Source organism: Sebastes fasciatus, chromosome 14 (genome assembly GCF_043250625.1).
Source record: "Sebastes fasciatus isolate fSebFas1 chromosome 14, fSebFas1.pri, whole genome shotgun sequence".
Lineage (NCBI taxonomy): Eukaryota > Metazoa > Chordata > Actinopteri > Perciformes > Sebastidae > Sebastes > Sebastes fasciatus.
The window spans coordinates 3,659,824-3,675,836 of NC_133808.1; the positions used below are offsets into that span (position 1 = coordinate 3,659,824).

Sequence of the window (16,013 nt, forward strand, 5' to 3'; positions counted from 1 at the left end):
TGCGCTAAAGTCTTCTTCTTCTTCTTCTTCTCTCAGTTTCTGGCGGATCGCAACCAACTTAAAGGTACATTACCGCCACCTACTGTACAAGAGTGTGTAACATCAGGTCATTTTACACATTACTGCTACTCTGTGTCTCTTAAGAACATTAATAGTGAACATTAATAGTGAACATTGATAGAACATTAATAGTTGCCTTCCTGGTACCTTCAACCCAACCCTCTTTTCGTATCCCCATCAAATCCCAGTCCCGTCCCTCCTCTCTGACTTGGTCCTGTAGTCTCTGTCTTTCAGCTTCATACTTTTTACAATGAATTGTAAAAGTGAATTTTACACTTGTCACTGTTCCTTTTCCCTGTCAAAGCCAAAGTGCCGTTAAGACCTGTGTGATCCAGTCTGAGTCTTGTTATGATGATTTCCTCCCTTCTGTTCCTTTCTTTATTTTTCTTTGTTATGACCGACTTTTGTATTTTGAAATATCCCCTTCCTTTCTGGTCCTCCTCCCGTCTTTTCTGCCATATCTCCACTCCTTTCCTTTCAATCACCGCTTTTCCTTCTCCTTTTCCAAGTAAAACTGCTTCTGTTATTTCCTTTTGCAGTGAACTTGTGCGCAAAAGTCAATTGATTGGCTGGATATGACGGTGTGTGTATATCCATCATACATATTCACATTTGTAAATATTCTGATACTGACAAGAGTTGGCATTTTCTTATAATAATTTTGGTTAATTTATTTTTCACATTTTACACAATATAGTTCAATATGCGTGGCCCATTAACTCCCAATAAAGTCCACATCAGAGTCTACACTACTAAATGAGTAATTATCATTCACTTCACTGAATGTCGTCTAGTTTTTTAGTTTATTTCCTGTGTATTTTTTTTTTTAAAAAGCAAAAAAATACATTTAAATCTAATTTGAACAATAAAGGGAAGGCTACAACTTCAAAGTTGAGTGTTTTCTGCACAAAGTCAGCTAGATGCATGATTTTGTAGTGTTGCACAACTCCTTACATAACTCCTTTGAATTAGCTAGAGCCTGTTGATGGTGATAACATTAAGATGATGTGTAAGAATAAAGTGTGGATTTATAGCATCAAACAAATAAGGCAATTCACAAAATACAGAGAATAAAATACTTAATTATTTTATTACATCAAATAACAACAATTGTCTGTATTTACTATACGGGCTAATCCAAAATGGTTTTCTTAATCATCGAAATATGAATATTTGACTAAAGCCTTTGCACTGAATCACTGGCTGTAGCAGTTGCGTCTCAGATTTTCATGTCACTCAAATTGCTCTCGTTTTAGGCCCAGAAATTCCACTGCATTTCCAGCAAGCAATTTATCCTGCAAAACAAAAGAATCCAAACCATACTGAACATGCACTTTTAAAAATCAATTTACACAATAAAATGTTGATAGCAGAATCAAAGATGTCTGGGATAGCTTCTAACATTTTACCAAAGACTTGTACTGTGTCTGCATTTGCTTTTGCTGCTAATAAGCGTGTTCCACCTGCTATGTGTTATAGAGTCAGTTCATGTCAGCAGTACTGAGGTATTTGCATTAACCAAATGAAGGAGAGGGAAATGTTATTACCTTCAGTGTGTCATTGTATTCATCCATTGACTCAATCAGTGCTCCAGGCTGCAGCTCACCCAGAGGGAATGGATAATCTGTTCCCAGCATCACTTTATCCTGAAAGAGGAACACATGCATGTTAACTTGGAAAACTACTTTAGGGTTGAACATGTAGTGAACACTTGTAGATATACACAGTATCTCTGCCAAATCGAGGAAAGCTGGATTATTTACTGTCATTAGTTGAGCCATTCTGAAGCATCAGAGGAGCAATGTGCTAAATGAGCCAGTTGTGTACCAGTGAGCTACCTCCGGGTCTGAGAAATGAAGTCACTGTGGAAGTGCCTTAAACTTGCATTCTTTCTAATAGCCACTTGATTTATTACCTCAGTAAACATTGTAAACACGAGTTTATGGTCTCAATCAATAGTTTCAAGTCTTCTTCAATACAGCGAGATGTTGTCCCATTTAGAAGAGTCAAATAGACCATAAAGCAGAGGATGCGTTGTCCAGTCTGTTTTTGTCTTGCAACTTTAAACTTCAAAACAGCAGTCCACAAACCAATTGGTGACGTAGCTACGTCCACTTCTTATTTACAGTCTATGGTGGGTACATTGTTTTTTTTTATCCAAGGTGGTTTTACAGAAATAATACTTCTAACTACCAAAGCTCAAAACTGGCGACACTCCCTCAGTGTTTTCTCATTGTGTGCAGGGCTGGACTGGCAATCTGGCATACCGGGCATTTTCTCGGTGGGCCGACGTCCTTTTGGGCCGATGTATTTCTATGGTCTATGCCCATAAAACAGGCCCATTTCTTTTCCTTAATTGACACTGGGCTGGCCCAATTGTCTGTGCCGGGCGGCCACAGTGAGGAGGAGAGGGAGAGAGATGAGGGAGGGAGTGTAGAGGTAAGCAGTTATGGGCTAGCTGCCTGGCTCAACATGTCATGAGAGATGAGCAGTGCTCGAAGTGGGCCGGTACGTAGTGGTACGTAGTATTTTACTCATTTTACTCCTCGGCATACCTTGACTTTTTCATGCTTATCGAAGCTTCTCGCACACTGCCGGTACTCTCCTCTGCCCTCTCCATATCAGGCTCTCTGGGAGATCCGTAATGGTGATACATAATGGCGCAGCGTCAGCATATTTGCGCTGCATAGGTTCATTGTTTTAAAGTCACCAGAATTCAGGAAACAAAGTCTCTGAAACCTCAGACCCCCCCACTTTTTGAAATCCTCCCTATTTTTGAGGTCTCAAGGTTGGCAAGTATGCAAAACAACCACATTTGAAGGGATTTCCTCGAACAGAGCCTTCAACAAAATGTGGTACACACAGCACAAATGGCCGATGATAGGGCCAGTCCGGGCCAAAATGCCAGGGTCGATTTTTTGTCCCAGTCCAGCCCTGATTGTGTGTGTGTGTGTGTGTGTGTGTGTGTGTTGAATGAATGATGAATACAGGCTCACTTTTCCAATGACATCAATGAGCAGCTTCAGGGCGACGGGATCGTGAACTAGTGAGTCGGTGTAGAAAGAACCAAGGTATTTCCGTGGACTGATCTTGTTGTCCACTGCACACAGGTCAGGGCGCACTGTGTGGCCATGTTCAATTCTGCCAACAGTGAATGGAAAAGAGCCACCTGTAACAGGATGAACATAAGGTCAAACAACACTATGAGGCACTGCAATTGAAATGTATCTGCAACATCTGATCTATCTATACCTCCATGTGCAAAGCAGACTTTCAATTTAGGAAATCTCTCGAAGACACCTCCGAATATCATCGAGCAAATAGCCATGGTTGTCTCCGACGGCATGCCTTCGAGATGGAAAAGACAACGAAACATTACCTTTCTTGTGTCATGTTATTATAAGACAATATAGGTGGGTTAATATACTAAGTGGCAGAAGCTAAATAAAAAAAAGGAGAGCATTTCTGGTCACCATTGGCCATAATCACAATGCATCAAATATGTTGTGAAAGCCATTTTACTTAAAGAAAATCAACACCAATGTGGGAGTTTTTTAACACATGGGGAAATACAATGATTTGGTTATGATGGCTTCATCAATCATTTTAGGAAATAGTGGGTATAATGTTTTTTTTTTTGTGCACATCTAATTAAACGTGGGTCCATTTCAGTCACAAAGAAGTGATTGTATTTTCACAAGGAAAGTGTAGTTTTTTCTTCTATTGACTTGAAGGAGGTGGTGGTGGGGGGGGGGGGGGGGGGGGGGGGGCGGGGGCATATTCAATATCTCCTGTTCCTACTCCATCGCCATCTCCCTCACCCACCAGCCAGGGCAGCCAATACTTAGCCATCCTCCCATCTGTCTGCATGTCCCACGGGTGGACAAATATGGAGCAGCCCAGTTCCTCGGCTGCCTGCATGGAAGACACACCGTGCAATCAGTATTTTTCCATGAATGAGAACTTGACCCTCTGAATATAAAGGAATGTCGTGCACTTCAGTAGTCAAACCAGTGTAAACATAGGTTATATGTGCAAATATCACCAGGAGCAACACGTCATCATGTAAGCGTGTATACTGCGATATTCAGTGTCTCACAGCATAGAAAGGATAGAGTTCAGTGGTGTTGAGGTCCCAGTCGTTGATATGTGAGCCAATCTGCACCCCGGGGAAGCCTAGCTCCTTCACGCAACGCCTCATCTCCAGCACGGCCAAGTCGGGGGCTTGCATGGGCAGAGTGCCCAGGCCCACGAACCTCTTCGGGTGGCCTCGCACTGTCTGGGCCAAATCGTCATTTAGTAGGACGCAGAGGTCCAGTGTGTCATGAGGTTTGGCCTGTAATCCAAAAATATGATTCAAATATGATTTTTAAATAAATTGTTCATCTTTGTGTTGATGCTTTTGTGACTGAAGAAGAATAAAGACAGTTAAAAAGCTTTGCAGACAAGTATACACCGATCAGCCATAGCTAAGGTCCCATATTATAAAAAAGTGCGATTTTCATGTTTTTTTATTATAAAGCAGGCTTAAGTTCTATATTAATACTGTGAAAGTATCGAAACGCTCAATCCACAGGGAAATACACACAGCCCGTATTCAGAAACTGCATTTGAAAAAAGACGTCAGGATTTCTGTCCATTTGTGATGTCACAAATATACAATATTTAGACCCTTTACACAGATTTAAATGTAAACATTCTAAATGTGTCCCAGTTTATTCCTGGTTGCAGTGTATGTGAATGTCATCAGCTGACAGGAAGTACACATAGACCCATCTGTTGCCTAGCAACGCAATTCTGTTGCACTTTCTTCGCAATTCCGTCGAAATGCGCTAAAACAGAGCGTTTCAGACAGAGGGTATTTTCAGGCCGACAGTATGAGGAAAATAAAGTTTTTTTTTAAAATTACAGCCTGCAAAAATGTTCTAGTAGAAACAGTATGAACCTGAAAATTAGCATAATATGGGAGCTTTAAGACCACTGACAGGTGAAGTGAATAACATTGATCATCTTGTTACAACGGCACCTGGCAGTGGGGGGGATATATTAGACAGCAAGTGAACATTTTGAACTTTGAACTTTGTGTTGGAAGCAGAAAAAATGGGCCAGCGTAAGGATGTGAGCGACTTTGACAAGGGCCAAATAGTGCTGGATAGACGACTGGGTCAGAGCAGCTCCAGAACTGCAGCTCTTGTGGGATGTTCCCGGCCTGCAGTGGTCAGGACCTACCGAAAGTGGTCCAAGGAAGGAAAACCTGTGAACCGGCGACGGGGTCATACCCAAGGCTCATTGATGCACGTGGACAGCGAAGGCTGGCCCGTGTTGTCCGATCCAATAGAAGAGCTGCTGGAGCTCAAACTGCTGAAAAAGTGCATCGCAGTTTGTTGCGTATGGGGCTGCTTAGCTGCAGACCGGTCTGGGTGGCCACGCTGTCATAATGTTATGACTGATCGGTGTATGAGCCACTGTATGTATTCCACAAAAAGGACTAGAGTTTCATTTGCTCCTTGTTTCAACGAGAATGGGTAGCTGCAGTACGGTAATTTGGGGCACAGTCATTGGCAGATTATTAGACAAGGAAAAGGCCCCCCCACCTCTCCTACATAGGAGCAAGACACAGACTTCATAGTTGTTTAGCCTCTTTTTGTTGTTGTTTTGTGTCTCTTTGTAGTCGTTACGCTTTGGTTTTTGTGTCTCTTTGTGATAATTTTGTGTCTCTATCTGATTGTTTTGGGTCACTTTTTTAATTGTTTTTGTCTTTAATAGTTTTTTTTTGTCTGTGGTCATTTTGTGTCTCTTTGTAGTAATTTTAAGTCTATTTGTAGTTGTTTTGGGATTCTGTAGTTGCTTTGTGTCTCTTTGTAGTCATTTTGAGTTTCTTTGTAGTTGTTTTGTATCTTTTTGTGGTAATTTTGTGTCTCTTGGTGGTTGTTTTGCCCTTTTTCACATTTGTTTTGAGTCTCTTTGTGTCTCTTTGCAGCTGTTTTGCATCTCTTTGTAGTTGTTTTGGTCTCTTTGTTCTCTCTTTGTTGTCGTTTTATGTTTCTTTGTGGTAATTTTGAGTCTCTTCCTGGTTGTTACGTGTGTCTTTGAGTGACATTTTGTAGGTGAAGGCCAGGGGGAGGCCTTGACACTTTGGGCCCCTGGGCCTGTGCCCGGTATAGGGCCGCTCGGTAATCCATCCATGGGCACACAGTAAACAACACTATTTACCACACAGCAATAAAACATAACCGCTGCATTAACCGTGTTTTTAATCCAAGTTGCTCAGACTGAGTGTGCACTTACCCAGTAACTGAACATCACAGGTACAGTAGAAAGGGCTTGGACTGTAACACCTGATGGGCCATAAACAGAAACATCCTTTTTTAGGCATCAATTAGATGAAAAACTGTAATAGTCGTTGGTGTCTGTGCAAATACCATGTTGATCCATGTCTCTTATGCGTGCATTTGCATCCCAGCAGTTCTCTTGAATCACTCGGAACAGCTTCCCGTCCTTCATCATGTCTGCTTCACCCTGAAACGCAACATGAACAGCAGTCACATCCCCTGTTGAATGATATGACTGTAATTACAATGTTCCTTGTCGCTCCGTTATTGAGTCTCGACACCTTGGCCTCGTCTATTGTTTTTGTTCTCAGTCATTTCACCCATTAAATTGAACATTTTCAAACTGGTGAGATTTTTTTGACGTTTGGATTTCAGAACACTTCAATATACAACCACATGATGGCAGTATAGACAGCTGATTCCTACTGTTCATGGAACACATAGGAGATGGAAACTTTCATTTACACCTGGCATTAAAATAGCATGACAGACAAAATGTCTTCATAAAGGCGCATAGGTATATTTAAATGCAGATATACAAACAACATCTGGACAGGGTTCACTCCACCCCCGTTAATGGCTGTAATTAAAAATCTTGAGTGCATCTACACCTGTGCTACAATGTGACCTAGAGTCCTCATAGATCTTGTTTTAACATTGGCATCGGGACTTAAACAGATGCTCATCGCCAGACATCGCTTATGTTTGAATGCAATAAAACGTTCTAATGTGCAGTTTGCTGATGCCAAAAGCTCAACCAATGTCGGCCACTAAAAGTTGCATTACAGCAGCTGCCAGGCTGCTCTGTGCTCTGCTGTGTTGTGGCGGTATTTGAAGTGAATCTTTCCGCTGACGCAGTGGCACCGTGCTGAGTTCTGCAGCTGCTCACATGTCGAGGACTTGAAAGGTCCACAGGGTGGAACCTGCTGTGTCCCGAGCATTGTACGCAGTACGGTTGCATAAGGGCTCCTCCTGTACCCTGTCTATGCATGCACACAAGAATAATACAAAATAATAACAATAAAAACTCACCTTGCAGTGATGGTGGAGCTGGACAAACCCACCATATCCATATCTCTGAAACACATGCAAAAGAGTTTTAATAATAGGCTTTAAAATAGCACAAAAACACATCAGGCTTTAGATTAGATATCTGGTGTGTTTAATTTAGATGTCAGATCTCTGTATAAATGTGAACATAGTTTGGTAACCCCTACGCGTCCTGCTGTGGGAAAGCCTTCATTGATTGTGTTATCCCATCTGTGAGGGTTCAATCTTCATCCTTGAGGACTCCAACACCCTGGATAACTCAAAGTGAGTGCCATCTGAGGCTGTTGACTCTTTGCATACAGATGAAGCTGCGAATGATCTACTTGAGCAATACAGCCAGTAGGGCTCCATTTCATATCCCTACAGATCTGCAGTAACGTGTACTTTGTTGACGCCACAGAAAAGCTTCAAAATGTGAGATGGGTTTTACACCCGTATTTTAAAAATGTCAGTCTGTGTCTTCAAGTAGTCATTCTGCTGAAACCTGCTTTAGATGAAATGCATACGTACCAGTTCAACAGTGGAGTTTTTAACAAGTTAACCTAATGGTTTTGTTTGGGAGTCCTGAGTAACCAGACCCTCTTTAAAGCTGCAGGCGGTAACTTTGCGCAAATATGATAAAAAGTTAAAGTAAAAAGTCACTATATCCTGACAATAGTGCATGAGACAGATAATCTGTGAAAAAAATCCACTGTATCGTCCTATGGTATAATTTTGAAGCGAACTCTGATCAAACGAGTTTCATGAGCAGTGATTGACAGCTGCATTAAGGCCCTGACACACCAAGCCATCGGACAGACGGCTCGATTCTGCCCGCGTCGAAAGCTTTTTGGCCGATTCAGCGCGTTGAATCGGCGGCAGAGCCCATCGGTGAGAGAAATCCCTCTGATTGGCTGTTCAGCTTCAACAAATCAGTGCACGAGAAATAGGGATGCACCAATACCACTTTTTTCAGACCGAGTACAAGTACAAGTACTTACATTTGGGTACTCGCCGATAACGAGTACAGATACGAGTACTTCTCTGTGCCAAAAGACCCTCGTTAACAGCCAGCTGGAGGGCGTGAGCAACACAAGGCAGGCTGGGGAGTCCCGCATACAAGTCGGTGCGCCGCGACCGGCTCTAGGTCGGCTTGGAAAGGCTCGGGGTGAAGGTGCTACCCAGGGGCCGTGGCCAAAGTGTCACCAGGGCGGACTGTCCTTAGTGCGCCCCAACCGCGTCGTGCTTCCAGGGCGGGGCTCGGCCCACGTAAAAGGCGGCAGAGGTCTGCGGCGATGTCAGCAACCCACCCGACCCGTCTTGAAACACGGACCAAGGAGTCTAACGCACATGGAGTCAGAGGGTGCAAGCAAAACCCCGTGGCGCAATGAAAGTGAGAGCCGGCGCGCGCCGGCTGAGGTGGGATCCCGGCACCTACGGCCCGTCTCGCCCGCACCGTCGGAGAGGTGGAGAGTGAGCGCGTGTGATAGGACCCAAAAGATGGTGACGAGAGGTTAACGTCACGCTGCCGTAAAGTGGTATCGGAGCCGTTTTCCGAGTACGAGTACGAATACATGAGCACAGTATCGGACCCGATACCCAATACCGGTATCGGTATCGGTGCATCTCTAACGAGAAGAGAAACGGAAGTGAGGAAAGCAAGCCAGCGAGTAAAGTCAAGAGGAAAAACACATCTCATGCACGACTATCGGGATATAGTGACAGTTTTATAGAAAAACAATATATATGTTTGCTCAAAGTTGCTGACTGCAGCTTTAACAGCTGAAAAAGAGGACAAGTTTCAGAAGTCTGCTACAGGAAATTATGCATTACTTCTGTTTCAGTGGGTGTCAGAGACCCCAGCTGTAAAACATGGTTAAATACAAAGGACTTTCATATGATCTAGTGTTTTTATTATGTAGTGCTATCCCTCCCAAGTCCTACAACAATTCTATTACAGTCTATTTAGATCCCTGTTAGACCTCTCTGGTGTCTAATTGACACCAAACATAAGCCATGTGCAGAACTACTGTACACGTCTGGGAATGGCTTTTTGGCAAACAAATTAAATAGCTTAGTTTGTGCTAATGGAAAGGTTACCACTTCAATACACATCTGCATATTGGTTTTGTTATGCCATTGGAGGGAAAGACAGAAATATTTAATGTGGAAAAAAATTATAATTTTATATTTATTGTTATTATTATTATTATTATTATTATTATTATTATTATTATTCACATACAGCAGGAGCCCAAGTGAGAAAAGCAAACACGAGGGTTTAATAACCTAAGTACTGTGTACTGTTTTTTTGCAAATATAATAACCACTGTAATCCCATTCATCATATGATATGGATATTAAGAGGGCCTTAGGGATCCAATAAAACCAGACTCGCAGAATAAATCCCGAACGTGTCACTTCTGTTTATATGCTCATCAAATATCATGAAGAAGTGGTAAAATACAGTACTATTTATATAAAAAAAAAAGAATATCAGCTGGCCTTGCATGTGTTCAAACTGAGAGATCTCAAATCTCAAACAGAGGAGCTACTTCACAACTCACAGTATGGTAACATGTACAAAACAGGCCTGTCTTATTATATTACTATATACATTTTCTTACTGGTGTAAACAGGGCTGGCTGTAGCCCTTTTGGTGCCCTAGGCGAAATTCAGATTTGGAGCAACACATCAGATATCACAATGGTTTTAAGGCAAAAATTAAGATTTTTATTTTCACAAATAACTGTATTTATTATAATATGAATAAACAATTGGTCCCTGATATTGTTGGCTTAAAAGAGTTTAGTCAGTTTCACTACAACGAGATATACAAGAGTGAAAAGTGTATTTCTTTCTTTCTTTATTTATTTGTCAATTTGTGACATCAATGCAGAAAATGAGGAAGGTTGCCCACCGGCCAACCAGCGACCCCTAGAAAGTGGGGTCTTAGGCGACCTCCTAAATGGCCTTTGCCTTAAGCTGGCCCTGGGTGTGAAGAAAGAAAGAAAGAAAGAAAGACAGAAAGAAAGACAGACAGAAAGACAGAAAGAGAGCTTATAGGAGGGTGAGGGCACCAGTCTGCAGACCATGGCCCAATCCCAATGTCCACACTCACAGACTTTGAGGTGCGTTCCTGCAAAGTCCATGAGGATTTAGGGCTGTCCAACTGTCAAATCCTCAAGTCCTTGAAAGCTCTCTTGTAGACATTTTGGCCCAATCCCAATGTCCCCCCTAAGGCCTTAAAGATGAAGTAGGCGAGATTGGAGCAAATATGATTAAAAAAGTTATTTTTATGAAACGGTCGCTATCGTGACAGTAGTACATGAAACAGGTAACCTGAAAAAACCCTCGGGGACAATGACCGACGTCACCTGGTAAATGGTTGAGTGTGAGAGGGCTTGAAATGGTATAAATACGAATGGGATGGCACTTTGCAGCGACATATCACGTTAACTAGACGATGCCAATTGTGGGTTTTTACTTGACGTTGTTTTACTGCCTATTTGAACGTCTTCGAGGCTCTTGCCTTACGAGACTATAGAGGTAACTGTCAGAAAATCAATTTAGGCTACTTGTTTTTTCAAACTTCATGAAACTAAATTGAAGAAATGGTTGATGAATAAAGCAGGTGTGTAAATATAGTCTAATACTGACATTCCTCTGATTTCATGTGTCTTTATGTTCCATCTTAAATCTTTCATGTTAATGTTTCTGTGTAAATTTAAATATGCCTGACTGAACACACATGTGCCGTCCTCTTTGTTTAGCTTTTATTTTAAGCCTCCGGGCTTCACCTGGTAACCCTGTGTTTAACGTCACAACACTATGAATTGTGGGTAATTCCCTCAGGCAAAGTCTGCAGGAATGTGGACTGACAGCAAGTGTTCATAAAGGGCTCAAAATGTCTGCAAGAGAACCCTCAAGGACTTGAGGATTTGACAGTGGGACAGCCCTAAACCCTCACTGACTTTGCAGGAACGTGCCTCAAAGTCTGTGAGTCCGTGAGTGTGGACATTGGGGCCTCAATGAGGGTTTAGGGCTGTCCCACTGTCAAATCGTCAAATCTTAGAGGGCTGTCCTGCAGACATTTTGAGCCCTTTATGAACACTTCCCGTAAATCTGCATTCTTGCAGACTTTGTCTGATGGAATTGCCCACAATTCATAGCATTGCGACGTCAAACACAGGGTTACCACAGTTACAAACTTCAGTCGGCAGTACATTTTTGGCATCATTGGGCAAAAATTCCATAATAACCTTTCAGCATTTTGTAATTTAAGTGTTCTGAGAGAAAACTAAAATTCTGCTCCTCCTCATGGCTCTGTTTTCAGGCTTTAGAAAATCTAGCCTGTGACCGGAGACTTTGACCAATCGCAGGTAATTTCAGAGAGAGACAGCGTTCCTATTGGTTGTACTCCGGCCTGTGGGCGGGGCTTGGTATTTCCTCAACTGATGTCAACATGGAATTTCTCATTTTACAGCTAAACAGTACACTGTTGTGTTTCTGAAAACATCTGAGGAGAGAAATAGGCATTATAGTAACAGAATATGAATTTGCATTTGATCAGCGCTGCCTAGTTTGACCGTTTGATCGGAGTTCGCGAGTGATTGACAGCTGCTCAGCCGCACAGCTGGAGAGCTCGGCTCTGATTGATTGTTTTTATCCTGTCTTTGAAATCTTGCAGATGCCGTTAGGAGCACCGGAGGACACCGGAAGACACCGGAGGACACAGAGGAACGTGATTTTTTTTTCAGATTACCTGTCTCATGCACTACTATCAGGATGTAGTGACCTTTTTATAAAAATAACTTTTTTTAATCATATTTGCACCATTTTCTGCTTTAAGGATTTAAGATGGTACATAAACACACATGAAATCAGATGAATGCAAGCATTAGACTATATTATTCACCTAACTTATTCATATTTCTTTTAATTTTGCTTGATGAAGTTTGATAAAAACAAGTAAATCGATTTTTTGACAGTTACCTCTATAGTGTCGTAAGGCAAGAGCCTGGAAGACGTTCAAATAAGCAGTAAAAATAAATAAAAACCCGCAACTGGCATCTTCAAGATAGCGTGATATGTCGCTGCAAAGTGCCGTCCCATTCACATTTATACCATTTCAAGCCCTCTCACACTCAACCATTTACCAGGTGACGTCAGTCAAGTCCCTGAGGGTTCAGGGCTTAAGGCCTTAGGGGGGGACATTGGGATTGGGCCCATCTCTTCTGTCCAGCACTAAACATGGGAAATCATTAGCTAAAGCCAGGCCTCCATAGTAACACAGACATACGAGCAGGAACAGATAACAGATAGGACAGGGAAGAGCAAGGCCGTAGCCACCTATTGATTAAAGTTTAACCATCCATAGAGAACACCGATTTATGGAGTGAGCTGTTAAACTCCTTGCTGACACTCCAATGGGAAAAAAAGTCTGTACATGTTATTTTACTGGCATTTAATTGCATTGAACTGAAGGAGACCTGATACAAACAAAGATGTGTTTTTTTTAACCCAATCAACCACACATTCTGGAGGCTCCAGGCTGTTATAAAAACAGATCCTCAATGAGCTTGTGTCTCTCGGTGCCTACCTGCTTCAAATCGGGCCACTCCCTTGGTAAAATATGATTATGAATATCAACCTTCATCCTTTATGATTACCCTCGAGGAAAAGGTGGAGGTCTGCTGACAATGATTTCTTGCGGTGACTGAGCGCAAATCCAGCGAATTCAACTCTCCGCCCTTAAGCTAGAAACCAATGACCGACAGGTGAGTGGCTGGCTGGCTGCTGCTGGGACACCCTGGTCATTCATTACCTACAGTCTGTAAAACAAGCACAGAGTAATCATTAGTCATTGGAGGCTATTAAATGTCGGACATAGTTGATAACTTGAACCATGAAGTGACAGGCCTATTATAGCCTTGACTATTACACACACACACACACACACACACAGAGCTAACTAGTTTAAAGCAGCATTTCTGTGCAACTCGCTGCCGGCGTTATGCTGAGTCAGAGTTTTGTGCTTATTGCCACAACATATGTTCTTCTACTGCCAAGTGTCTCTATTATTATTATTGTTCCGCTTGTTTTTTTTTTTGCAACTCAACTCCTCCCACATTTTAGAGAAACTTCATTCAAACATAAAAAATATTCAGCTCAATTAGGGCATGTGCGCTATTAAGGTACTTTTGTCATTCATAACTTTCATAGTTTCAGAAATATTTTGCATATTCCTTCAATTCAAATGAATGAAAGAAATGTTCAGAATTGAAACATTTTCATGCATTTTGAACTCTTATCTCCTCATTCATACTTCCAGCTAGAAACTCCATTCAAATTGTAAAATGTTCCACATCTTTCATACGTGGGTGTAATTCAGCTTCTATCAGTTGCTATCAGTCAAATTCATCTTTACACCAGCTGGAGCACAGCCAATAGGAACGCTCTCTCTCTGAAATGACCTGTGATTGGCCAAAGTGTTTTTAAAGCCTGAAAACAGAGCCATGAGGAGGAGCAGAAGTCTCTCTCAGAACACTTGAATTACAATATGCTGAAAGGTTATTATGGGATTTTTGCCCAATGGTGCCAAAAATATACTGCCTACTGCTGCTTTGACTTTGTTTATTGTGTTTTGGATTTTGTCTGTTTTTTTGACAAATGAGTTACACAATACAAGTGCAGGGAGCTGGAGGGAGAGCCTGTAACATTAACTGCACAAAAACGTATGAAAAGAAATTATAATTATACTATGGATAGTGAAAAGGCAACCAGATGAACTGATGAAGAGAAGATCCACAAGGTCTAACATCTGCCAACACGATGTTATCATAATATATGTACTATTACCATGATATCGCTATTTCATTTTTTAAGTATCACAGTTGTCGTCTCTACCGGTAGGCTATATTGCAAAATCCTTAATAAAATAGTTTTCCACAATTTGTGGGTTACCTTAGAACAGGGGTCAGCAACCTCTACTATCAAATGAGCCATTTTAGGCAAAAAAAAAATCGGTCTGGAGCCGCAAAACATTAGAGCATTGTGATGAAGGTAACACAGTTTATGGTCTAAGTATATAGTATATAAGTCTAATGCAGTGAGGGCCAAAGTGCAAATGTACTACGGGGTATTAGGGCCACATTGAGGGGAAAAAAAATTGGAGATTTCCAGAATAAAGTCATAATATTATGAGAAAAAAGTCATAACTTTACGAGAAAAAAAGAAAATAACATGTAAAATTACTACTTTATAATATTATGACTTTATTCTCATAAAACTACAACTTTTATTCTCTTAAACTTCTGACTTTATTCTCGTAATATTACAACTTTTTTCTCGAAAACCTATGACTTTATTTTAATAATATTCCGACTTTTTTCTTGTAAACCTATGACTTTATTCTCATAATATTATGACTTTATTCTCTAAATCTCAGATTTATTTTTTTCCCTCAATGTGGCCCTAATACTCCGTCGTACCGTCGTACCATAGACCTACAACAATGATGAATAAAAATGAAAATGTAAACAAAAAACAGTTATTCATTTCCATTTTTAAAAATCCACAGGGAGCCACTGGAAAGGGGCTAAAGAGCTGCATGAACCTCCGGTGCCGCAGGTTGCAGACCCCTGCCTTAGACACATACAAAAAAAGAGAAAACGAGCCACCCTGTCCTGACCTCTCCCGTCACTGGGAGTTTGTTTACATACTTTGACCACGCGGCGGGCATGGCCGCTCTTCCCGAATGCAGGCGTGTAGCGGTGATCCAAAGTATTTATTCCCCTTTTAGCGCAGTCAGTATGCTGATGGAAGCAAAGATCAGGCATGATGTGAAACCTGTGCGCCGAGAGTATTGTAGCGACAGAGACAGTCCACATTTCCCCTCGTTTATTTGAACCCAAACATGATCTGTTCCTAAACCTAAATAAGTACGTTTGTTGCCAAAACCTAGGGAGATTTATGACCAGAAAGCCCTGAAGGCAAACTTCTCCCACGTGCATGCTGCACTGAGTAGTTTGGTACGTTTGTTGTTTTATGTTCCAAAATGTAAACGTTACATTTTGTTAAAGGGCCCATATCGTGCTCATTTTCAGGTTCATACTTGTATTTTGTGTTTCTACTAGAACATGTTTACATGCTGTAATGTTCAAAAAACACATTATTTCCCTCATACTGTCTGCCTGAATATACCTGTATTTACCCTCTGTCTGAAGCGCTCCGTTTTAGCACATTTCAATGGAATTGCAACGGAATTGCGTTGCTAGGCAACAGTTTGGGTCCATGTTTACTTCCTGTCAGCTGATGTTTTTTACATACACTGCAACAGGAAATAAACTGGGACACATTTAGAATGTTTACGTTTAAAACCGTGTAATGGTCTATATATTGTACATTTGTGACATCACAAATGGACAGCAATCCTAACGGCTTGTTTCAAACGTGCAATTTCTGAATACGGGCTGTGTGTATTTCTCTGTATATTGAGCGTTTTGATAGTTTAACAGTATTTATATAGCACTTCAACCTGCTTTATAATATAAAAGACATGAAAATCTAATTTTTTACAATATGGGACCT

At 41.4% G+C, this 16,013-nt stretch overlaps 1 protein-coding gene across 1 annotated transcript; it reads right to left on the bottom strand.

Annotated features, from left to right (window-relative positions):
• Nucleotides 1–1,124: 1,124 nt before the first annotated feature.
• On the bottom strand, nucleotides 1,125–13,186 carry acmsd (aminocarboxymuconate semialdehyde decarboxylase). The gene is made up of 10 exons (XM_074658199.1): nucleotides 13,024–13,186; nucleotides 7,425–7,469; nucleotides 6,483–6,579; nucleotides 6,349–6,398; nucleotides 4,160–4,396; nucleotides 3,882–3,975; nucleotides 3,313–3,408; nucleotides 3,057–3,229; nucleotides 1,608–1,706; nucleotides 1,125–1,355 (listed from the first exon to the last, which is right to left on the bottom strand). The coding sequence occupies exons 1-10, from the start codon at nucleotides 13,078–13,080 to the stop codon at nucleotides 1,293–1,295; spliced, it is 1,011 nt and encodes a 336-aa protein (XP_074514300.1). The 5' UTR covers nucleotides 13,081–13,186; the 3' UTR covers nucleotides 1,125–1,292.
• Between the last annotated feature and the right edge of the window lie 2,827 nt (nucleotides 13,187–16,013).

Bases quoted from the DNA above. Each gene is read 5' to 3' on its own strand.
- acmsd (XM_074658199.1), bottom strand. From the start codon at position 13,080: ATGAAGGTTGATATTCATAATCATATTTTACCAAGGGAGTGGCCCGAT. The intron at 3,976-4,159 runs GTGAGACACTGA...TCTTCCATGCAG, and splicing joins AACTCTATCCTTTCTATGCT to GCAGCCGAGGAACTGGGCTG. The intron at 3,409-3,881 runs GTGAGGGAGATG...TCCATCTCGAAG, and splicing joins TTGGCTGCCCTGGCTGGTGG to GCATGCCGTCGGAGACAACC.